This window comes from Chanos chanos, chromosome 14 (assembly GCF_902362185.1).
Source record: "Chanos chanos chromosome 14, fChaCha1.1, whole genome shotgun sequence".
Lineage (NCBI taxonomy): Eukaryota > Metazoa > Chordata > Actinopteri > Gonorynchiformes > Chanidae > Chanos > Chanos chanos.
The window spans coordinates 8,512,455-8,538,352 of NC_044508.1; the positions used below are offsets into that span (position 1 = coordinate 8,512,455).

At 39.8% G+C, this 25,898-nt stretch overlaps 2 protein-coding genes and 1 pseudogene across 2 annotated transcripts; 2 read left to right on the forward strand and 1 right to left on the reverse strand.

Moving 5' to 3' along the window:
- On the reverse strand, positions 1-24,192 carry bco2l (beta-carotene 15, 15-dioxygenase 2, like). Its single transcript, XM_030791178.1, has 13 exons — positions 24,047-24,192; positions 7,373-7,541; positions 4,973-5,144; positions 4,485-4,696; positions 3,919-4,034; positions 3,616-3,718; positions 3,336-3,464; positions 2,971-3,131; positions 2,207-2,374; positions 1,838-1,972; positions 1,504-1,686; positions 982-1,092; positions 1-805 (listed from the first exon to the last, which is right to left on the reverse strand). The coding sequence occupies exons 2-13, from the start codon at positions 7,404-7,406 to the stop codon at positions 692-694; spliced, it is 1,638 nt and encodes a 545-aa protein (XP_030647038.1). The 5' UTR covers positions 7,407-7,541; positions 24,047-24,192; the 3' UTR covers positions 1-691.
- LOC115827372 (chymotrypsin-like elastase family member 2A) lies at positions 12,242-23,088 on the forward strand (annotated as a pseudogene).
- LOC115827427 (chymotrypsin-like elastase family member 2A) lies at positions 20,147-22,718 on the forward strand. Its single transcript, XM_030791258.1, has 7 exons — positions 20,147-20,186; positions 20,504-20,592; positions 20,959-21,056; positions 21,334-21,462; positions 21,626-21,762; positions 22,010-22,155; positions 22,542-22,718. Exons 1-7 carry the CDS (start codon positions 20,147-20,149, stop codon positions 22,716-22,718), a joined length of 816 nt encoding a protein of 271 aa, XP_030647118.1.
- Positions 24,193-25,898: the final 1,706 nt, after the last annotated feature.

Genomic DNA, 25,898 nt, shown 5'->3' on the forward strand with positions numbered 1-25,898 from the left:
CAAGTGTCACCAAGCATCATTAAAGGTTAAGAGAGAACAAAAAAAATCCCTTTTTAACCAAATGGTAAGCCACTTTAAACTTGATCTACTATTGCAGTGAGAGATAAATTTGCCCCAAAAGGTATTGTATTATTCCATATTGTATTAGAAAAAGCTGATGAAACACCTTACTCAAAACCAATCAGTCAGGACTGTGTTCTACAAAAAAAAAAAAAGTTATGACAGTGGAAGCATTTATGAGTGATGCAAAGAATGTCGTTTTCCATTTAGTCATGTTCTTCATTTCAGTTTATGAAATAGCTCTGACAGGAACCACAAACTGGTCAATGTTTGCTAACTATCACGGAGTAGAAAATAGTGCATTTTTTGTGCATTGTGTATTTTATTTATCACAGAAATTAAGGCATTAACTTCAATACCCCTAAAACATTAAAACATGATCATATTCCAAATGCTGCAGCTTGATAACATAAGTACGAAATATAGGCCTAAGTATGAAAACATGTTTAGTCTTCTTACTATGACCATACTGAAGGCAATCTTAACAATAACAACAACAACAACAACAAAACTACAGAAATCTCTTTGCATTTCCCATTTCTGTCTTTTTTGGGGATGTAAGAGAGTGCATGATTGGGATTTGGGATTTCGTAGCTTTAGCGCGAGAGACCTTTTCAGTTTTCCGTTGGTTTTAGCCCATCTCATTGAACATTCCATGAGTGCCAGCAGGGATCCTGACAGGAACTTCAGCACGGCCCAGCTCCTCAAACGTCTTAGCATCCAGGACCAGCAGGAAAGAGCCCTCCTGTACACAGGGAGGAGGAGGAGGAGAAGGAGAAGAAGAAGAAGAAGAAGAAGAAGAAGAAGAAGAAGAAGAAGAAGAAGAAGAAGAAATGCTGTCATATATGCTGTTTGTCTGTTCTGTGGAGCCTGTTACAGTGACGTGTGACAGGGCTCCTGTCACTCAGGGTAAATTCTAACCTCTCTGGGGGTGATAACAATTGACATGACCACGCCATCATCCTCCTCTACAGCATCAGGAGCTGCAACAAAGACAGGCTCTGAGGGGAACATGCCAGGGTGCCGCCATGCCTGAGAAAGAGAGAGAGAAAGAAAGAAAGAGAGAAATAAAGACAGAAAGAAAGAAAGAAAGAAAGAAAGAAAGAAAGAAAGAAAGAAAGAAAGAGAGAAAGAAAGAAAAAGAATTTTCACTTTTTCCATTCTCTTTGTCTTCGGTGCCCTGATATAATGTACTTGAATTTCATCGATTCTTTACTGTGGTACCGCTCTCCACTCAGGATATTAATGTAGCCAGGGCGCTTGCAATACACATACGCAACAGGGACAGTACAGAAAAAAAAACAAGCAAATATGCTAAGCCAAAGCATTTTTATGACCTCAAGGCATGGCATCAGCTTTAAATTTGATTAACTTCAATTGCGCAATTACTTAAGCGTTCATTTTAAGCAAATGGTATTCGGCCCCTAACAGGAAGATACAGACCTTAATTTGTTTTCCCTGTAGGTCCATCTTAAGGAGCGAGTCACCAAAAACGTGGCCAAAGCCACAGGCGTAGTAGTAGCGGTACGGACGACCGTTGTAGTGGGTGTAGTTTATTTGTGGGAACTCCAGGCCACCATACTCCAGCAAGTCATCATTGTGGAGGTTCTCATGGAAACAAAACACCTAATGGAACGGGATGTGAAAGATAATCATTTGCAACATTGTAGAACACAGAGCTCAACAACGTAGTTTAATGTCATATATGTCGTAATCAGTATGTTGGCCAACATAAACACTCACTGAAACGCACACTCGCACAAACACGGGAACTTACCCCACTGTCGGTTTTCACAGCCCTGGCAGACGTGTTTGGTAGGTTGATGAGATTCTGATCATTGGGTGCTTTCTCGTCTATTTCCAGTGGTAGGACATATCGACGTGGTAAGTTTGTGCAGAGTGAATTAAAGAACTGCAATGAGAGACACTTCATTCTTAAAACAGATTTATGTAACACTGCACATAAATATAAACTATGAAAATCGTTTAAGACACCCCAAAATATCACATATATGTGGTGACGTATGCTAGATTAAAACTAAGAATTCAAAATATCCTCCAAGTTGTTGCTATATCATAAAGATTTTCAGTAAAAACTTTCCAAGTACTTTGTCAATACAAAAACTAAAACTTCAGTCTCCATTACTTTGTCCAGTTGCTCTCCTTGAGCCCTGAGGTTTTCCAGAGTGAAGTCCCCGATGACATTGCCATCATCTCCACAGCACATGTCCATAATGAGGTGGCCCTGGTCCTCATAAGCATTAATCTGATGGAGGGTGAACATGGCACTGGTGTAGTACTTTGTCTTCAGGAGCTATAAGAAAAAGGGGAATTCACCATAAAAGTAAGAGATTATACTTCAGCCAGTCACGAAATCAAGCTGGTGTTTAAACCAATCTGGGTCTAGGTCCAGCCTAAAATACAAAATGAGAATTTTTTTGTACTATCGATATAATATATTGTGTTAAAACAAGCTATTGTTGTATAAAACATCTCTGCCATTGGTTCAAGACTGTCACCTTTGTAACACTGAGAGACTGCGTAATGTGTCACATGTTATGGGAAAGGCCATTTTCTTGTCTTATACAAGTGAGCTTTATTACATTACAGGACTGTTGTGATAACTGTACTAGCTGGGGTGAGCTATCACTGGTTTTATCAGGACCACTGATAGGGGGCTTGGTGGGTTTTGAGTTTTTGACTTGCCTTGCCTCTGTGTCTTTGTGAGTGTGAGTTTTTGATTTGCCTTGCCTTTGTGTCTTTGTGAGTGTGAGTTTTTGACTTGCCTTGCCTCTGTGTCTTTGTGAGTGTGAGTTTTTGACTTGCCTTGCCTCTGTGTCTTTGTGAGTGTGTGTGTGTTTTTGACTTGCCTTGCCTCTGTGTCTTTGTGAGTGTGAGTTTTTGACTTGCCTTGCCTGTGCGTCTGTCCACCACATGGAAGACAGTATGAAGCTGAGGCTCCCAAGACATGACTTTGTGGAAGCTCTTTCCCTGAATCCTGTACAGCATGAACTTTAACAAGTCCAGCTTAATGGGCTGCTCAATAAAAACCACATAGTTCTCTGACATGGCTGTGGAAAAAAAAATAGAGTATTTGAAACAAGAAATACTCTTTGATGTGATTGATAGATAGACAGATAGGAGGGCAAGGAGCCAGGCAGATCACTAGCTAGCTAGATAAATGGATGAATGGATGGATGAATGGATGGATAGATGGATGGATGAATGGATGGATGGATGGATGAATGGATGGATGGATGGATGGATGAGCTTACCAAAGCTGTGGTAGTAAGACGGCCGTCTAGGTTCCCCTGCTTGAATGGAGCAAACGATCTCTGCGCCAGATAGGTCAACCTCCTCCTTCCTCTCACCAGAAGGAACACGGATAATGTTATAGAAGAAACCTGAACCAAACACACCAGCGACTTAGGGCAACGCTTTAATTCGGAAGTATATTGAATAATAGCTTAAATGATACAATCTATTGTCTATCTCACTGTCAATAGATTGTGTGTTGATGGGTAATGGATAGAGAGGTGGGGTAGTGGTACGCACCGTTGCGACCATACGAGTTGCCCATGTTGTAAGTATTGCCCTCACGGTCATAGTGTGGGTGAGCTGTAGCTGCATTGACTGCTATGTATTTCGACCAGTCAACCTATAAAACGTCAATGCTCACTTTTAGATTTTACCATTATCATAACTGTAATCACTGCAGTGGTCATCTTCATTAGAGCGTTATGACTAACTTAAATGTGAATCACCTATTATGTCCAAGTAAAACAATGATCCCATAGCTACACTCTAGTAATAGTTATTCTAGTTTTGTATGGGAATAGGGTAGAGTTTTTCCCATACCTTGTCCTTGGTTTCTAGAGTTTGGGGGTCAATCCTGCGCATGTAGTTGGTTTCTGTGCTGACATAGAAATCTCCCTTGTACTTGACAAAGCTGACGCTTGCATTATCAGTTGCCTCTGTTTAACAGGAAGAGAGCAGAGGACAAGAAGAATTACCATAGCTTTGAGCTCCAGTCAGTAGAGAAGTAGTCCATTGTCTATAGTCTTAGACAAAGGAGTTTTCACTAAGCTCACAGTACGCGATGTGTCTGGAGTACCAAACTGTGAAAAGTTAAAGCTTTTACAAACACACTGCTTAATGAGATGTATCAAGGAAAAGTGGTGATGTTATTACAGACAAGAGAACATCTGATACACTTCCCAACTCTTAACAGAATCACCTTCATTAACTATAATCATCCTTAATAACTGTAAATAGAATCACCCTTAATAACTATAAACAGAAGCACCCTTAAAAACTATAAATAGAATCACCCTTAAGAACTATAAACTCTTAATAACTATAGACAGAATCACCTTTAATAACTATAAAGAGGAAGCGGTCCTGTTAATAGTACATTCACCTACTTGGAATCTGGAAACGGGAGAAGAACCGTGCAAAAATGTTCTTGCAAGGGTCTGGCATGGCAAGTGTTCCAAACTCTGACACCACAATGCGGTTCTTCTCAGAGTTCTTCTCATAGGAATCACTGCGCAGAAACCGGCTACTGTAGGTCACCTCTCCATCTTTAATGTGGAAGCGATGCATCATAGCCATACCATCAAACCAGTGTGTGTATCTATGACAACATTAAAAAAAATCACATCAAAAGAAGGGGAGAATAGTGTCCCAAATAATGAAGGGTGAACAAAGGCCATGTATATAGAAGCTATGAAAAAACTGTTTCCTTAAACAGTTTCAAAATTTCTAAAATAAATAAATAAATAAATAAATAAATAAATAAGACAAAATGCATAATATTATGAACTTATAATCATGACAAACAGACAGTTTTAAGTCAAGTTTGTAAAGTTTTTTTTTTGTGTGTATTTGTGTTTTGACCAGTTTTCAGCACCTGCTTTTGCCAAACTCATATTTGCCGGGCCCATTCCGCAGGAAGCTACCATTTATCCAAGAAGGGATCTTTCCTTTGATCACAGTGCCAATCGGGTTTGGAGTTTCTTCCACAGTTGTCACCAGTGGAGCAATGCACTCTAAACCATGTGCATCAGGTCGCTTTTTATTTGCTGAGGATAAAAAAACGTGCCAGTGTTACATCAAGTAGAGGTGTGTTTAGAGACATTGTAAATTAGCTCGGTTTGTTGAAGAAACAGTGTTTAGAGACATTGTAAAATAGCTCGGTGTGTTGAAGAAACAGTGTTTAGAGACATTGTAAATTAGCTCGGTTTGTTGAAGAAACAGTGTTTAGAGACATTGTAAATTAGCTCGGTGTGTTGAAGAAACAGTGTTTAGAGACATTGTAAATTAGCTCGGTGTGTTGAAGAAACAGTGTTTAGAGACATTGTAAATTAGCTCGGTGTGTTGAAGAAACAGTGTTTAGAGACATTGTAAATTAGCTCGGTGTGTTGAAGAAACAGTGTTTAGAGACATTGTAAATTAGCTCGGTGTGTTGAAGAAACAGTGTTTAGAGACATTGTAAATTAGCTCGGTGTGTTGAAGAAACAGTGATTAGAGACATTGTAAATTAGCTCGGTGTGTTGAAGAAACAGTGTTTAGAGACATTGTAAATTAGCTCGGCGCCATACGTCTCCTGAATTTCCCTACGATGGGATTCCCAAAGTTGCTCTTTGAATCTCCTTTTCAATCCTGACTAAGGCTGTCTTTATCTTTAGTTACTGATGTGTATTCTTCTTATACTCAGACAATATGCACCACACTCACAATCACCCAAACCATAAACTTCAATCTGTGAGTGATGTCACAAGACAGCAGTTCTAAGAGTTCAGCTGAAGGTCAATACCAGAACCTAAGCCCACATGGAAAAAAAGCCAACAAAGTTATCCAGCAACGAGACAAATGAACATATTACATGACTTGTTCTGAGGACAAATGTTTTCTTTCTGAGCTATGTATGTTGCGCATGTGATTTAGAGATCATAAGCATGTGCGTACAGTTTGTTTATAGTTTCCTTTCTTTTAATGTGTAAAATGCTGCACTCAAAAACATTCAATTCAGTTCATCAAAAAGATATTTCAGATATTTTCTAGATTATCCTCTAGTTAGTGTCTACGATAATGTCTGGACACTCCTTATGTAAAGACTAATGGGGTAAAAATCACACTATTAGTATTCTTGCTCATACCAGCAAGCTAAAACCCCCAGTTAAAAAAAAAAAAGAAAGCTGACATGGGAACTAGCTACTGTAACTGTGAGAATGCATTTCAGATTAGAATCAAGAAAAGGGAGTTAAGAAAAGGGAAAGCATTATGGCGAGTTCATTACCCATTACCCTAGTGTAGTCAGTCAGTTTGGTACAGCAGGTTTTATGTGATGTACTAGTTGTTTGGCTTTTGGCCTTAACATTTACAACCGCAATTTAGAGGTTAGGTTTAACCGATAAAATCATTAGCCAGTTCCTCTTCCCAAACTACAACCTCAAAAAGAAATGCTGACGCCTCCATTATGCCCATAAAATCAGGGGGTGTTGTGAGTGTTTCTACAGCGCACAGGGCAACACAGGGACCTCTTACATAAGTGAGATCAACCACTGTCTCCTCCAGTTGATAAGAGGTATATAGGCAATCTCAGTTTGTTTGCCTTAACTTAACACAGTTATGAACATAGCTACATGAAATTTGCCTCATTCTGTTAGATAGATAGATAGATACTTTATTCATCCCCTTGGAGAAATCTGGGTGTCCAGCAGCTTGCACAATGCAGATTAGAGGCAGTACGCAACAAACAACAAACAGTCCACAACAATACACAACAACAAAAAACAAAACAGGTAGCAATAAAAGCAATGACCGTCAGTTATTACCGTCAGAGGATCAACAGACACATGATTCTGTCAGATTAGCAGAAATCACACTGACTGAGTCAATGTCCTCGAACTACTAATGCAACAACTTTATTGACTTACAACACTTACTGTTTATTTCCTCACCATAATGGTTGGGTGACAGAAGTCACAAAATACAGTTAGCACAAAACAAGTGATTGGACAAGTGATGGGAGATACATAAACCAACAGGAAAACGAATGTGTTAAGAATATGGGGCTAAAATTACCACCAATGCATTTAGAAACCAGAAATGCACTCCAATTATTTCCCTGTATTTTAAGCAGATGTACAATATACCGAAAGAGTATCTGTTCAGCTGTCTCTTTCCCTTTGTGTAACAGATATAGTCATTCATCATGATTACTCTGAATTTTTGTTCAGTGTCTGAAATAGTTCTATCTATATAAAGTAACTGAAAAAGCCAGTATAGATGCAGGATAGAAACCTACCTGGCACTTTCAGCAGTTGGGGTATCTTCGACATTGCTGATTACAGTTCTTGTTCTTGCTCATGGACTCTGAATGCTACTGCTTCCTGCCAGTCTCCTTACAGGTGTACAGTAGAAGGGTGTTGCTGAAGGTTTTAAACCGTAGTTGACTGCACCTTGAATACACCAAGCTGTGGCGAAGAGCAACTATCGTTAAACATTAGTCATCGTGCGCACTGATAACCTCTTTTACGACTACTTCTGTAATCTGTTTATTATATGGGTTTAGCCTGTCGTTTAGCCGGATGGTGAAAGGACACTGAAAGGTTGGTTCCTGTGCAGACAGCCTCTTTTATCTAATAAAGGAATCCACATTTGTCTCATAGACCTGACCTGGTCATGTTTTCTGTGGTCATTGTGGAGGTATGTGAATGTCAACAATTTGTCATTGACAAAATGACAGACAAATAAAAATCATTGCTGAATACTATTGATAATACTGAAACTAGTGTTACTGATACCTATGGATGATGTCATAATAGCAACAACAATGAAAACAACAGTAACATCAGCAGCAGCAACAACAACAACATTAACAACAACAACAAGCACACAGTGTTATTATAAACATAGCCTGTATATATGTGAAGCTCTTATTTTGCTACATGCAAAATTACCATTTGGAGTCATATCATTATAAAGATGTTACCTAAGGGATGTTATGGCTATAGATAAAATAAACCATGAATAAAAACATTAAACAAAAATAGCCAGAATGCAATATGTAATAAATTTCCCCACATTTTGTAATAAATTATTACATATTGCGGTGGTTACTACAAATGAATTTTGTAGTAAATTATTACATATTGCGGTGGTTATTACAAAATGTGGGAGTTGGATTTTTTTTTTTTTATGAAAATGTAATAATATGGTGCATTATGTAATAACCAGCCAAAATGGATATCTGTGGATGGAGGAAAATCTGTGATGTGATAATGTACAATACCGCGATGACAATATAACTGGTGATAAATAAACATGCGAGCACACACACAGCTCTGCCATCAAGCAACCAGGATTATGCAAGTTTTGATTATACAGAAAAAGAAACAAAAAATTTTGCCCAACAAAAGACCAGTATGGAACTATAAATTCCTCCAAATTCTTTACTCTCTCAATGCCCAGTTACAGTATATTCAGGCAAAGAACATGTACCACACTGTAGTGGTCAACAACACTTGCAATGAACATTTAGACTATTAAGAACCGACTTTAATTATATTTAAGTGAAAAACAACCACAGCATTTAGCCTAAAACACATGATTTGCAGTGCATTTCTAATATACAAACAGTTCAGTTTTAACTTGCAAGAACTTTTCCCCTCCAACATGCCCTTCACTTAAAACAGACCATAATGTACATGTTGGACACACACATTGCAGCATAATGCATTCATTAGACAATGACCTGTCTAGCCTGTCTGCTGGACTAAACTAAACTACTAACAACTAACTCTTCATTTAAACTACTTAGATGTCAGTAGAGTTAAACTATTCATCAAATCCATGCAGGATAATGTACTGTCCTTAAATTTTGAGAGTTGTATATGCAGAGACTATCAACATACTAAGTTTGTCTTCCCCTCCAGACATTGGACAGTCAAACTATTACATCAAAATACAAGCATAAAATCAATGGATTGTTGAATGAGTCGAATATAACACACTAAAGCCTACTACATGCACTAAACACTACATGCACACTAAAGCCTACTCCACATTGATAGGATCAATAAAACTGGATGAAACACTTTTCCCCATTTAAAGTGAGAAACAGATGAATGGCCCATAGCTAAATGCAAACGCTGGACCATTTTGTACTCCTGTGTTTATGTTCAGTGCTGAACTGTATGAGTTGTACAGTATGTGAATCCCATTTGCATTACAGAGTTTGTATGCAAGTACAAAGGCTACTAGCATTTTGTTGTAACTTGTAGCAGACATTCAACAAAGTGCCAAGCGTCCATGCGTGCTGATAATACCGCGCCTACAGACAAATTGTCTGTTAGCATGGATGCACTGCTGTCTGTCCAACTGCTGAGAACACTGTGTTGCAGTTAGTTATAAATCTGTTTTTCACTGTGTAAGAATATGGACGTGTGGCATGAGAGCATGTGAAAGGTGTCAATTGCATGAGTCTCACGGTCAATGCGTGAGAGTTGGCAGCCCTGATTATCACATTGCAATTTTACGTAATACTTTGACAGGCCTTTTCTCTAAAATGCTCAGACTTACCAAAAAGAAAAAAATCACTGTCAGCAACTTAGTTTACCCAAATGAGACAGTAAACGTGGAAATTTGTAAAATATATGAACTATTCCGATGAATACATTCCTATGACAGAGTGAAGGAAAATATCATCTTCCTGTCAGAAACTTTCCAAGACCAGTATTATCTGCTAGGCTAGCAAGAGATGTCACTGCTAACCAGCGCATGGATATTAGCATATAGGTTTGTGCTTTTATCTTTACACTTTTCATATTAGTTAAGAAACTACTCTACAGTAAACTGTAAATGAGAGAATCCAATCCAATGCTTTGCAGAGAAATACCATCATATTCACACTCAATATCATACCTTTCAACATGTTGCCTTTCAACTGGTGGCCAGTGATAGACACTACAACTTACTCTCACTCTTCCAAGGCAATTCAGTAACTTTGGTGATGGCACATTTTTCATACACAGTGGCAAGTCAAGGTGCTTTACAAAGAATAAAAGACAGTTTATGAAAGAGAGGCAACTGATACATAAGTAGACTATAAGACAACTGACTTATAAGAACAATGAATACATAGTGGTGTAGATAAAAACTGCATTTAAAAGAGGTTTTACACTTTTTAAAGAACTCAGGTAACTTAACTAAAAGCAGTTAACTCAGAGCAAGTAGTGAAGCTCCTAAAAGAGCCCTGTGGCTTTGTTTTGCTAGGAGAATGAGACCACAGGGCTCTCCAGTTAGGAGGTTTACTACTTATTCTGAGTTAACTAACTCTGAGTTTTCACTAAACCCCCTTTCTGGAATAACCCCCAGGTGGCTGGCTGGCAGGCAGGCAGGCAGGCAGGCAGGCAGGCAGGCAGGCAAAACCAATCGCAGCATAACATAGTGCAAACACCAAACAACGAACAGAGCAAACCAAGGAGTATGTATACAAGACTAAACAAGGTAGAATTAATTGAAATCAGGTGGACTCAATGACTAAAACAACAAGACCAAACCAAGCATACAGGAAGTAACTGAGAGCAAACCAAAACTGATCACAAGAGGGGGAAACAACAGGAAAAGGACATGATAGCACCTAAACGAAACAGTGGAGGGGGGAGACGAGAGGAACTAGGGAACAGAGAGGAACAGAGAGGGGCGGGGCGTTACAGGACCTTGTTATTACAGTTTCATCATAAAAGAAGTGCAACTCCCACATTTTGTAATAACCACCACAATATGTAACAATTTATAACAAAATGCGGGGAAGGTTATCACATATTGTGTTCAAGCTGTTTGTAACAAAATGCGGCACATTATTACAAAATGCGGGTGTTTGCAGGAGATTTCTTTGCTACAGCTGGCTAAGGCATGATGATGAAGCCTCAGGTTTTGAAATTTGTAGAGGTGCTTTTTAACTGTATCTGTTCGAAAAGGGACTATACAAGGGGAAACTGGAATAAATACAGCATAGCAGCATTGAAGTTGCAATGCTGTTATGCTAATATGAAGTTAAGTAAATTTGTGTATATCACAATTCAATTTTGGTTACGTCATGAGGGAAAACGTGTAAAGGTTGCTCGATGTCTCTGCTGTGTTTCATAACTTTTGCACAATTGATAAAAAGGGCGTCTGGAGCACGTGTTGGTCAGGTCAAGTCAAAGCAAAGGAAACAGTTGTAGTATCCACCATTCAATTCCATTATCAGTCACCTTGCACTGACTTTCACACATTGCCTCAATATATCTGCAGAAAACTATCTCTTAGATTGGTGGCAGCAAAAGTGATACATGCTGCATAAAAGAGCATTTAGGAAGTAAAAGATGACAAAGTTCAAAGAATTCAAGATTCTTTGGAGGGAAGAGTTATACAAACTAATAACATGATATAATATGACACATAACATGTCACCCAAAAAAAACTGCTTGCCAGTAAAGGCAAGCTAAAACTCAGATCAGAACTCCATTCGTCTCCGTGTGGATCTTATTCAGAAATATCTCAGACAGTTATCTGTGGATTTAGGACTCTGTCCTTCATTTCAGCTATATTGCTGACTTCCATTATCTCCAAACTAAATTTAAGACTGTGCAACTTGTCAGATTGCTTGCTCCCACAACATATAGACAGACAAACAGTGAGGTGTTATGGGAGTTGAAGGCAGGTAACATTACATCCTGATGTCATGGGATATAAACATGGTCAGAGGTGCATATTTCCATGAGATCGGGTTATGAAATTTTGCTATTGCTTCTTAATCAAAAAGCCCTGGAATTTTTTTCATCCAAACAAGACACATTCAATGGTTTCATACACAAACGTTGCTGTATCAATCGCCCCTTTTTCAAATACAAGAACATTTTGGAATTCTTAAATGAATCATGTAAAAACACAGTGGGAAGGCTATGTGAATAGACTGGAAGTGCACAGCTGTTTATCAGTCACTAAAAGTTTTCCATTGGTAGTTCACTGGTTGATTGGTTTCCATTCTAGATGTTTTAACCAGTAGTTCAAAAGTATGATGAACTCATTTTTTGTAATGTGGATGTTTGCTGGTTGATATGACATTTCAGAGCCTTAGCATTTAAACCATTGGCCAGCAGCAGTTTTTCACCAGACAAACCCAGTCAACATGCTGTTCCTTGTGCTTGCTTCAGTGCTGATTGCTGGAGGTAGGGATCTTTAGTCTTCTCCCGTATGTGTGTGTGTGTGTGTGAGTGAGTGAGTTAAAGAACTCCAGTAAAACAAAGCTATGTTAGTTTCATTTTATGATACTGTGTCCCTCCTCTAAATCTTTATGATGATGAGAATTCACCTGAAATCAAACATCAAGGCAAGATCTATTTACTCTGCGTGGATCAGAATGCTAGTTTGGAGAAGAATGTTCCAATACAATAATGTCTGGAATATTACAGTACAATAATGTCAAGTATTTTGAATTTGGTGTGTGTAACGCTGTAGCCTTCTTTTTTATTTTCCAGCCCTCGGCTGCGGCAAGCCTCCTATTCAACCCCTGACCACCCGTGTGGTCAATGGGGTGGACGCTACAGCTACAGCTGGTATGTATGTGCTATGCTAGTCTCTACAGGGTTTCCTGCCAAAGTATTCCTCTATTTCATCCCTCTCCAGTTATATCTTTATGTTCATTTCCCATCCATGCCTCCTTCTTTTTCTTGTATCTTTTTGTTGCATTTGAAGCTAATTGCATTTAACAACGCGCAAAATGGGGCCTCTTTGTAAAAGACCACAACTTTTTACTACCATGCTTCTATCACAGTTTTGTGGTATGCCTGGTTCTTTTACCATCCACCCATCCATCCATCCATCCTTCCATCCATCCATCTGTCCATCCATCCATCCTTCAATCCATCCATCTCTGAACTCTTCCTAAACTATTTCTGGCTCTCGTTTTGCCTTTCTGATTTCTCCCTCATTTCTTTTCTCTGTTCTGTCTCTCTCTCCTGTAGATTTCTCTGCAGTATGAGAGGAATGGACAGTGGGGACACACTTGTGGAGGATCCCTGATTGCCACCAACTGGGTGATGACTGCTGCTCATTGTATCAAGTACAATTTTTTGTAATGTTTTATAAAATAACAAATTTAACGACTGTGTTAAACCCCATTATTTTGTTGACCCTGACAAAAATTCATATGGTAGCAGTAATACCAAGATAATGGGTATGCTGTGGCAGTACTGTAATGACAGACATCAATGAATGAAAAATCGATTCTATAATTCCCAGTGGTCAACACCGACCTGACTTACAGGGTGTATGTTGGCAAACACAACCTGTTGGAGAGCAAGTCTGGCTCCAAGGCCATTTTTCCCGAAAGATCATCGTGCATGAGAGATGGAACTCCATGTTTGTGGCCCAAGGGTAAATACTACAGGATCTAATACCACCTTGACATATCTAAATCAGAGATTTTTATGTTAATAATAATGTTACAGAAACTTCTAAGCGGTGGTATCTTATGTTTTGACAGTCACTCTCTCTCTCCCCCTCTCTTTGTTTGCTGTTCCTCTGTGATTGATATCAGAAATGATATTGCCCTGATCAAGCTGGCTGAGCACGTGACACTGAGCAACTCTATCCAGCTGGGCTGTATTCCCACTGCCGGCACCATCCTGGCCAACAATTACTCCTGCTACATTACTGGATGGGGCAGGATTTACAGTAAGTTATTTGTGTGTTTGTGCTTGCATATGTTTGTTTGTATTTGTGTATGCATGAGAAAGCAAGAGAGAGCTACTCTGCCTCATTTCACTTCCGGTATCTGATTTATGAGGACAGTGCCTGTTTTGTTATGGCAAGAAAGTGGTTTATGAGGACATTGATGGCCATGTGTCTAAATGTATGCGTGTGATTTACCGGGACTCAATTTTTGCCCCTAGCCGGAGGTCCCATCTCTGATACCCTTCAGCAAGCTCTGATCCCCATGGAGGACCACTCCACCTGCTTTAGGTGAGACTGGTGGAATTTCACTGTCAAGACTAGCATGGTTTGTACTGGAGGAGATGGCGTTGTCGCTGGCTGCAATGTGAGTGACTTCTCTAAGTCTTTCAGGTTTTTTTGTAATGTATGTCACTCAGGTTTTCCATTCCATTTCCATTCCGGCTCTGGGCCAAATGAAAACAAACTTTAGAGGAAACAACATATAGCAAGATTAAAAAAAAAAAAAAATCAGGTAATGTTTTTGAAACATCTAACCATTGTCAGATACCATGACTATGCATCTCATGTTTTTAATAGTGTGAATGTGAAACTTTAAAGCCAATTATGTAAGTCCACTAATTTGTCTGAACGGAGCAGTTAAGAGTATGTGTTTATTATTATTATCATTATTTCTCAAATGATACTGTTTTAGGGGGATTCTGGTGGCCCACTGAACTGTCAGAACTCACAGGGAGTCTGGGAAGTCCACGGTATTGCCAGCTTTGTGTCTGGTCTCGGCTGCAACTACCCAAAGAAGCCCACCGTCTTCACCCGTGTGTCTGCATTCAACGACTGGATCAGCAAGGTAATGACAGTAACTCAAGAATAACATATAGTCTATGAGTCAGGTTTATAGATGCTTATGTGACCATGCACTTATGTAATTCTATTTGCTAAATATTTGGAGTGGAAGAGAGAAAATATAAATAGTATGACACTAACTTGGAAATGTGAAACATTAATATGTGATACACCCATTAAACAAACAATTCCATTAAGCAAATTTATTTTTTCTCTTTATAACAGGCTATGCTGAACAACTAACCTGAAACACACTATGTTACCGTCACTTCCATAAAAAAAAAACAAGGAGCATTAGAGCCGTATTGGTTGTTGTCCTTGGGTTGGATCATACTGGATTAATAAAAATTTACGGAAAAAAAGATTACTGATGAACTAGACAACATAACGTCCCCATTGGAGAACCTAGATATTCAGATTAAGACCAGGACAATTATTTCTCTCTCTCTCTCTCTCTGTCTTTCCTCCCACACTCACCACATGGCACCCTCGTGTCCCTCCACTGTTGCTCCAGCAGGGGTCAGCATATGATTAATATAGCAGTATAACATAATGAACACTGCCATAAAAAACACTCACTCTCTCACTCATTATCTAGGCTGCTTATGCTAATTAGGGTTGCAGGGGCTGCTGGAGCCTATCCCAGCATTCATTGGGCGAAAGGTGGGGAAACACCCTGGACAGGTTGCCAGTCCATCGCAGCATGAAAAACACATTATGGTATTTGTTATTAACAAAGAATTAAGTCTTTAATAAGATTAGTGGTGTGTTATTGTCATGAACTCAGACCTCAGAATGTGTTACACTAGACTTTACAATAAAGCATGAAGCCGTTTTATAAATGTGTTGCAGCACTTGAAATGAGTTCTGAATGCTGAATAATGGGAATATTGACTTGTAGTTTGATGCAACAGTGAAGGTCATTTGACCAAATGCTTGCTTTTCTCAGTCAGCTTGAACATGTTATCTCTATTTGATATGACATACACACACACACGTTGTGCCCTCTGGCATTTTAAGTCAGTGAGGGCTCTATCAGAGGGACAGCAGGACAGCAAATATGACACAGGCCAAATCAAACATCTGAGAATTGAGAATAGACTGAGAAAATTTTTTTTCAGAAGTGTCTGGTGAGGAGTGGGTGCAAATCCATCTTTTCTCAATATCCTGAATAAAAACAAATGAATATCTCTGTTGTTGAGTATCATTGTGTTTGAATGCGAATGTAAAATCCTGATGCATCTGACATTTGTTCAGAGCAGTTTGTTTATTAATCTGTTTACGATATGGGTTCAGCCTGTGGTTTAGCCGAATGTTAAAAGGCTACTGAAAGGTTGGTTCCTTTGCAGAGAGCCTCTTTTATCTAATAAAATAATCCACATTTGTCTCAAGTCTGGAATTCTGTAGAGGTGCTTTTTAACTGTATCTTTTAAGAAAACTACTATACAAGGGGAAACTGGACTAAATACAGCATAGCTGTATTGAAGTTATAATATGATTGTGCTAATATGCAGTTAAATAAATTTGTGCACAATTCAATTACAAATCAATTTTGGTTACATCTTGAGGGAAAACGTCTAAAGGTTGCTCAGTGTGTCTGCTGTGTTTCATAACTTTGGTACAATTGATAAAAAAGGGCATCTTGAGCATGTGTTGGTCAGGTCAAGTCAAAGCAAAGGAGACAGCTGTATGTGGAAAGATCTGTAAGAACAAGTGGGGCTTAAAGATCCACCAATCAAAGATGAAGTTTTTGATGTGAGCAGGAGCAGCACAATGCACAGGAATGCAACCTGGTGAGATGCAGGAGAGCCAGGCCAGGAGTCACCCCCCAGTGCCCCAAACAAGGTTTATAAGAACTGTCCAAAACTCCTGGTGCATCCGTGGAAGATCCTGCAAGTTATCTGGAGAACAGGGAAGATTCCAGACCAGTGGAGAGTTGCCAAAGGTGTCTGGATCCCAAAGGAGGAGAACTCCAAGCGGATTGATCAGTTCCACATCATCTCCCTACTGAATGTAGAAGCAAAAATCTTCTTCAGTGTCATTTCCAACTGTCTTGGTAGCTTCTTCTTAAAGAGCAGCTTCATCGACACATCAGTCCAAAAGGGTGGTATCACAGGCATCTCAGAATGTTTGGAACACATGGGAATGGTCACACAGCTCATCAGATAGGCCAGGGAAAACAAGGGTAACCTCTCAGTGCTGTATGGACTTAGTGAATGTGTGTGGCTCCATACCGCACAAGCTAGTGCAGCTCACACTTGTCAAACATCATGTCCCCAGCAAAGTTAGAGTTCTCCCTGGTGATGAGCATGCTTGCAAAGTTGGCGGAGCCAGAATGCAGAGGGCCAAAGACAAAATCCGTCAAACGTCAACCACCCATCAGGGCATTCATGGACAACCTGACAGTCACAACAGAGTCAGTCCCAGGCTGCAGGTGGATCTTGCAAGGGCTTGAGGAGCTGATGGAGTGGGACCGGATGAGCTTCAAACTGGCCAAGTCAAGATCCATGGTGCTGAGAAGGGGAAAGGTAGATGACAGGTTCCGGTTCAGTACTGTGGGTGCAATCATCCCAACCATCACGGAGAAACCGGTAAAAAGCAAGGCAAGGTGTTTGACAGTTCCCTGAGGGATGCAGCATCCATCCAAGCTACCTGCACAGAGTTGGACAGCTGGCTGAAATCCATAGACCATTCCAGAGTATCAGGGAAATTCAAAGCACGACTCTACGAGCATGGCATAATTCCTAGAATCCTGTGGCTGCTCCTGGTATATGAAGTATCAGCATCGACAGTGGAGAGGAAGGTCAAGAAATCCAAAGATGGCCAAAGCTGGAATCGAGGTGTGGACTGGGAGGAAGTGGAGAGCAGAGGAAGTTTTTCTGCAGGCAGAACAACAGGCTGGTGGGAGTTGTGACTCGAAGCAGAGCTGGACTGGGGTCATCAAAGGGAAGGAGAAGTGACACCTAGTCAAGGAGGAATTAAGAGCAGCAGTGGAGGAGGATAGGACCTGCAGAACAGTAGTGATGAGCCAACAGGGAGCCTGGACCAGATGGGACAACGCCATGGAGCGGAAAGTGACCTGGGCTGAGCTGTGGAAGGCTGAGCCCAACCAGATCAAGTTCTTTGTCCAGGTGGTCAGTGACGTGCTTCCCAGCCCGTCAAACCTGGGGCAAAGGGGAATCACCAGCTTGTCCACTTTGCTCAAAGTGTGGAACCCTTGAGAACATCCTAAGCTGCTGCATTAAGGCACTAGGAGAGGGGCGGTACAGATGGAGGCATGACCAGGCCCTCAAAACCATTGCAGAATCCATCAGTGCTGGAGTCAAGTGGGCTAAGAAGACTGATCCCTCAAAACGAGCCATTGCCTTTGTCAGAGCTGGGGATCAGCGAGGACCTCCAGTGAGAACATAAGCAGGAATACTGGCTTCTGCAAGGGATTGGCAGCTGATGGTGGACCCTGAGAGGCAACTCAAGTTGCGACCACCACCTTGAGACCTGACATGGTTCTGGTTTCTGATTTCACAAAGCAAGTCGTGCTCCTGGAGTTGACAGTACTGTGGGAAGACCACCTGGAAGAGGCATTCGAGAGGAAGCTCACCAAGTATGACGGTCTGGTCAGAGAATGTAGGTAAGGTGGCTGAAGAGCAAGATGCCTACCAATACAGGTTGGGTGCAGGGGCTTTGCAGCCTGATCTCTATTCAAAGCCCTTGGCTCATTGGGCATTGAGGGGGAGAGGAAAAGAAGACCTATCTGCAATACCACCAACGCGGCAGAGAGAGCTTCAAGCTGGCTGTGGCTAAAGAGAGGAGAACCATGGGGGAAGAATAGCTAGGTTGCCATCTGGACACAAGCTTGGGTCTGATCAGCCCAAGCTGGGTCACCTGGAGGAGGGTGTATGATGTTGAAAGACCCAAAACATCCGATGATTTCAGGAACATCTCTGAAGATGTGTCCAGAAGTATCATAAGACATATTTGCACAATGTAGTATCCACCATTCAATTCCATTATCAGTCACCTTGCTCTGACTTTCACACATTGCCTCAATATATCAATGTATCTGCAGAATACTATATCACAGATTAGTGGCACTGAAAGTGATATACTCTGTGTAAAAGAGCGTTTAAGAAGGTGTTGTGTGAAAAGAAAAAGATGGCAAAGTTCATAGAGTTCAAGATTCTTCGGAGGGAAGTTATAATACCGCATTTAACATGTCAGGTGATTGTTGACAATAACTATGTCGTCAGCAATTCCCTGACAGCTACCATTTTGGTTCCTGTTATTCACAAATATTACACTTAGTCTTTCCTCTGAACAAATTAAAAACAGATTGAATAGGCCAAGTGAACAAATGAAGGGAGGAAGAAGGGACAGAAGGAATTAATTGGAATTCACTGCTATCAGTTATATTTAATTATTAATTAACATAATGCATAATGCATATAGCAACTACATTAGTATATGTGGTAGGGGAGAACCACATCAGCAAAGACTCCAAAAAAACTGCTCGCCAGTAAAGGTAAGCTAATTCAAATCAGAACTCCGTTTATTTTTTTCCATAATTTTTCCATAACATGAGGCAATTCAGGTAATGCTTAGCTCAGAAATAGAAAACAAAAAAACAAAAAAACAAAAAAGAACGGTCTGCTCACGATGAACAGCACAGATAGACTGAAAACCAAAATGCCGCCACCCATGGTGATAACCATTTAGCTGAACAACACAATAATCTTTGTGAGAAAAATCACAGTCCTCAATTTTTCACTACAACAAAGAGTAAAAACCGAATGTATTTAAAAGAAAAAGAAAAAAAAACACCCTTTCATATGAAATGAGCACAGAGTGACTCTTCACTCTTAGTAATTACAAACAAGGAATTTACAGTAGGAGACATACCCCCTATTTTGTATCTATTTCAGAAATATAACAGACTGTGGAAATATCACAAATCTGTGGATTTAGGACTCTGTCCTTCATTTCAGCTATATTGCTGACTTCCATTATCTCCAAACTAAATTTAAGACTGTGCAACTTGTCAGATGGCATGCTCCCACAACATATAGACAGACAAACAGTGAGGTGTTATGCAAGTTGACGGGCAGGTAAAATTATGCCAATGCTTCTTAATCAAAAAGTCCTGGACTTTTTGCTTTTATGAATGTTAAGAGCATCCAAACAAGACACATTCAATTGTTTAACACACAAATGTTGCTGAATCAATCGCCCATTTTCAAATGCAAGAAAATTTGGGAATTCTTAAATTAATCATGTAAAAACACAGCGGGAAGGCCATGTGAATAGACTGGATGTGCACAGCTGTTTATCAGTCACTAAAAGTTTTCCATTGGTAGTTCACTGGTTGATTTGTTTCCATTCTAGATGTTTTAACCAATAGTTCAAAAGTATGATGAACTCATTTTTTGTAATGTGGATGTTTGCTGGTTGATATGACGTTTCAGAGCCTTAGCATTTAAACCATTTGCCAGCAGCAGTTTTTCACCAGACAAACCCAGTCAACATGCTGTACCTTGTGCTTGCTTCAGTGCTGATTGCCGGAGGTAGGGATCTTTAGTGTACACCTGTATGTTTGTGCGTGTGTGTGTGTGTGTGTGTGAGTGAGTTAAAGAACTCCAGTAAAACGAGGCTATGTTAGTTTCATTTTATGATACTGTGTCCCTCCTCTAAATCTTTATGATGATGAGAATTCACCTGAAATCAAAAATCAAGGCAAGATCTATTTACTCTGCGTGGATCAGAATGCTAGTTTGGAGAAGAATGTTCCAATACAATAATGTCTGGAATATTACAGTACAATAATGTCAAGTATTTTGAATTTGGTGTGTGTAACGCTGTAGCCTTCTTTTCTGTTTTCCAGCCCTCGGCTGCGGCAAGCCTCCTATTCAACCCCTGACCACCCGTGTGGTCAATGGGGTGGAAGCTACAGCTCATAGCTGGCCCTGGCAGGTATTCCTCTATTTCATCCCTCTCTAGTTATATCTTCATGTACATTTCCTATCCATACCTCTTTCTTTTTCCTTTATCTTTGTGTTGCATTTGAAGCTATTCATCATCTATAACAACCCGCAAAACAGGGATTCTTTACAACTTTTTACTATCATGCTTCTATCACAGCTTTGTGATATGCCTATTACTTTTACCATCCACCCACCCATCTATCCCTCCATCCATCCATCCATCCTTCAATCCATCCATCTGTCCATTCATACTTTTATATATCTCTGAACTCTTTCTAAACTATTTCTGGCTCTCGTTTTGCCTTTCTGATTTCTCCCTCATTTCTTTTCTCTGTTCTGTCTCTCTCTCCTGTAGATTTCTCTGCAGTATGAGAGGAATGGACAGTGGGGACACACTTGTGGAGGATCCCTGATTGCCACCAACTGGGTGATGACCGCTGCTCATTGTATCAAGTACAGTTTTTTTTTAATGTTTTATAAAATAACAAATTTAACGGCTGTGTTAAACCCCATTATTTTGTTGACCCTGACAAAAATTCATATGGTTGCAATAATACCAAGATAATGATAACGCTATGGCATTACTGTATCGACACACACCAATGAATGAAAAATCGATTCTATAATTCCCAGTGGTCTCTCTGTTTTTACCTATAGCACATTTATGAGATATAAAATATGTCGACCTCAGTTATATCATGTATAACCTTTTAACCTTTGATTCCCGCAGCACTGACCTGACCTACAGGGTGTATGTTGGCAAACACAACCTGCTGGAGAGCGAGTCTGGCTCCAAGGCCATTTCTCCCGAAAAGATCATCGTGCACGAGAAATGGAACTCCATGTTCGTGGCCCAAGGGTAAATACTACAGGATCTAAAACCACCTTGACATATCTAAAACAGAGATTTTTATGCTAGTAATAATGTTACAGAAACTTCTAAGCAGTGGTATCTTATATTTTGATAATCACTCTCTCTCTCCCCCTCTCTCTGTTTGCTGTTCCTCTGTTGTTGATATCAGAAATGATATTGCCCTGATCAAGCTGGCTGAGCATGTGACACTGAGCAACTCTATCCAGCTGGGCTGTATTCCCACTGCCGGCACCATCCTGGCCAACAATTACTCCTGCTACATTACTGGATGGGGCAGGATTTACAGTAAGTTATATGAGAGAGAGAAAGAGAGAGAGAGAAGGCTTTGTTTGTGTTGTGTATGTTTGTTTGTGTCTGTGTATGTGTGAGAAAGCAAGAGAGAGAGTTAATCTGTCTTTTTTGACTTCCTGTATCTGATTTATGAGGACAGTGCATGTTTTGTTACGATGGGAAAGTGGTTTATGAGGACATTGATGGCCATGTGTCTAAATGTATGCATGTGATTTACTGGGACTCAATTTTTGTGCCCTAGCCGGAGGTCCCATCTCTGATACCCTTCAGCAAGCTCTGATGCCCGTGGTGGACCATTCCACCTGCTCTAAGTGGGACTGGTGGGGTTCCACTGTCAAGACTAGCATGGTTTGTGCTGGAGGAGATGGCGTTGTCGCTGGCTGCAATGTGAGTGACTTCTCTAAGTCTTTCTGGATTTTTTTTTAATGTATCTCACTCAGGTTTTCCATTAAGTGGAACTGATTATATTATATATTACATCATTGAACTAACCTAAATTGGGTCAAATGAAAACAAACTTTAGAGCAAACAATGTATGGCAAAATTAAAAAAAAAAAAATCAGGTAATGTTTTTGAAACAATAAACCATTGTCAGATACCATGACTATGCATCTCATGTTTTTAATAATGTGAATGTGAAATTTTAATGCAAAATATGTAAGTTCACTAATTTGTCTGAACGGATCAGAATGAGAAGATAAGAATATTAAGAATAATAAGAATATGTGTTTATCATTATTAAAATCATTATTTCTCAAATGATACTGTTTTAGGGGGATTCTGGTGGCCCACTGAACTGTCAGAACTCACAGGGAGTCTGGGAAGTCCACGGTATTGCCAGCTTTGTGTCTGGTCTCGGCTGCAACTACCCAAAGAAGCCCACCGTCTTCACCCGTGTGTCTGCATTCAACGACTGGATAAGCAAGGTAATGACAGTAACTCAAGAATAACATATAGTCTATGAGTCAGGTTCATAGATGCTTATGTGACCATGCACTTATGTAATTCTATTTGCTAAATATTTGGAGTGGAAGAAAAAAAGCTATAAATAGTATGACACTAACTTGGAAATGTGAAACATTCCATTATTGTATGATACACCCATTAAACAAACAATTCCATTGAGCAAATTTATTTTTTCTCTTTATAACAGGCTATGCTGAACAACTAACCTGAAACACACTACGTTGCTGTCACTTCAATAAAAAAAACAAGGAGCATTAGAGCCGTATTGATTGTTGTCCTTGGGTTGGATCATACTGGCTTAATAAAAATTTACGGAAAAAAAGATTACTGATTAACTAGACAACATAACGTCCCCATTGCAGAACCGAGATACTCAAAATAAGACCAGGACAATTCTCTCTCTCTCTCTCTCTCTCTCTCTCTCTCTCTCTCTCCCCCTACATTCCCTATATGGCACCTTCAAGTCCCTCCACTCTTGCTCCAGCAGGGGTCAGCATATGGTTAATATTACAATATTACAATGAACTCCATAAAAAACACATTATGGTATATGTTATTAACAAAGAATTAAGTCTTTAAAAAGATTAGTGGTGTGTTATTGTCATGAAATCAGACCTCAGAATGTGTTACACTAGACTTTACAATAAAGCATGAAGCCGTTTTATAAATGTGTTGCAGCACTTGAAATGAGTTCTGAATGCTGAATAATGGGAATATTGACTTGTAGTTTGATGCAACAGTGAAGGTCATTTGACCAAATGCTTGCTTTTCTCAGTCAGCTTGAACATGTTATCTCTATTTGATATGACACACACACACGTTGTGCCCTCTGGCATTTTAAGTCAGTGAGGGCTCTATCAGAGGGACAGCAGGACAGCAAATATGACACAGGCCAAATCAAACATCTGAGAATTGAGAATAGACTGAGAAAATGTTCTCAGAAGTGTCTGGTGTGAAAGAGTGGATGCAAATCCATCTTTTCTCAATATCCTGAATAAAAACAAATGAATATCTCTGTCGTTGAGTGTCATTGTGTTTGAATGTGAATGTAAAATCCTGATGCAGCGGGCATTTGTTCTTAACAGTTTGACACTTTGTGCTTGTTACAATGTTCTTTGACTAGAAGAAAATGCTTTTATGTTCACTTTTTGAAAGTAGTGATCTGGCATGTAACAGAACTTATTTGACTGGGGAAATTATGATTCCACGGTTTGAAGCTTTGAAATGATAGGGCTTAAAGCAACTATTGTGGGGCTGTGTAATAACTGTTTTATCTTTTTGTCAGCCAGATTTGAGTAGGACACTCACTCACCTCTTTAGTTTCAACTTCTATGGCACCAGATATCCAACCCCCGTATCTCAATGTTTCTGTTAACGGAATGAATTTCACCAGTCAAAATGTAGCCAATCAACGTCTCCTGCATTTTGAAAGCGTTTTAGGCATCTCAAATATCTGGGTATTGTCTTCGCGACCCCCAGAGACTGTTGGTAGCATCGTTTGAAAGGGGCGCTTTGTTTTCTAGAGAAAGACTCCGCAATACCTTCCACACGCCTGCAAATTCTGAAGACGCGGTTAAAATCCGCGAATTTCTGTAGAAGTTTGGTACAATTTCGTATCCTGGGAGTACGGGAGACCGATTAGGCACAAAAGATTTAGTGACTAGAGGGATATTCGCTCGTGGGATATTCTTGGTGTCTGGCGCTGTTAAATAGGGGAGACTTTTGTAACGTCACACTGTCAGACAGAGCGACAAGTGCAAGGGAAGCCCTGTGCATGTCTCAGATAGTTACGAGCCGAATGGATTCTTGAACTGTAAAGCACTGTTTTCATCACTCTTTATCGCACTGATATTTCTAACGGATTACTGAAGATTCAGCAGGAACGCTTTGATCTGACATGAGCCTCTGCCAGAGAACATCAGAGCTGAACGAATTCTCCGTGTGATACAGGTCAGTTCAAACACTTTTTTTTATCGTGATGATTACCCATATTTAACACCTAAATCTTTAATCTTTAATATTCTTCAAAAATTTGTATTTGCAATTTCAGAAAAGGAACATCGACAGTGTTAAATGTGATACTGTCGCGCGTACATTCGACTGGAGAAAGTGATTTTGATCATACTACAGCCATAACAAGTTACGAAAGGCTATTTTAAATTGTCTTCACTTGTGTTTTTAAAAGTGTTCATTCCATGAGATCAACAGGGCGAGGATTTGTCGACCAACATAAGAAATCATCTAGTCAAAGGCAAAGGCAAAACAGGCAAAAAGATGTTTTGGAAGACGTTTCGGTTTTTCAGTCTGATAACTGTGTTGTTGGTATGCAGTGCAGTACTCTGGTTTGGGCACAATGACCTCTCACAGCAGGCAGAACGACACAGGAACAAGTCTTTGATTGTCTCGGGGAGCGCTTTGTGGACTCATTTTTTCCGAGAGGGAAACGAGCAAATCAACAAGTGCATCTACTGAATATCATAAAACTACATATTCATGATGCATTTAGTCTCCATATTATATCTGGTGTCAGTACAATATATTTTCTGTCCCCAGTAACAATAAAGTTGTTGACTCAAGGAGGTTACATTGTCAATGTAATTTTGAAACTACTGAAGTTCAGTAGTTGTCGTTCACCCAAAACCCCCTTAGTGTTTTTTTTTTTTTTTTTTTAAGATTTTCTTTTATGGTAGCATGTAGACTTAACCGATCAGAAACTAGTTTGTCTCATTAAATTAACGCTATAAATGGTGTACACACTTTGACCGTTATGGACTGCAGATGTTATCCATGAATATGAAGTGAGATAAATGTGCTATTCTGGAGGATAACCAGCGGGTCAGAAAATCAATACTGCCCACGTCTTTGACACAACAGCCAGCAGGTCATTGAGGCGAGCAGACAAAAACGTCTTTCTGAGAGAAAAAGCTCTGAGCTCTATGTTTCACAGCTGTGATAGTCAGCAGTACACGTATTAAAATAAAGCCAAAGACAATAATGCTAAAGAGCTGGAAGTTTTGTTTATTTTACCAGAATTCTCAGAATTCTCTTACTTTTATGAAACATGATGCTAAATAGACAGCTTACACTATAAACCTGAGTCTAACTTTTCAAAACATTATATAACAGTCACTACTCATTTGTGGAACAGTTGCCAAGTTATTGAT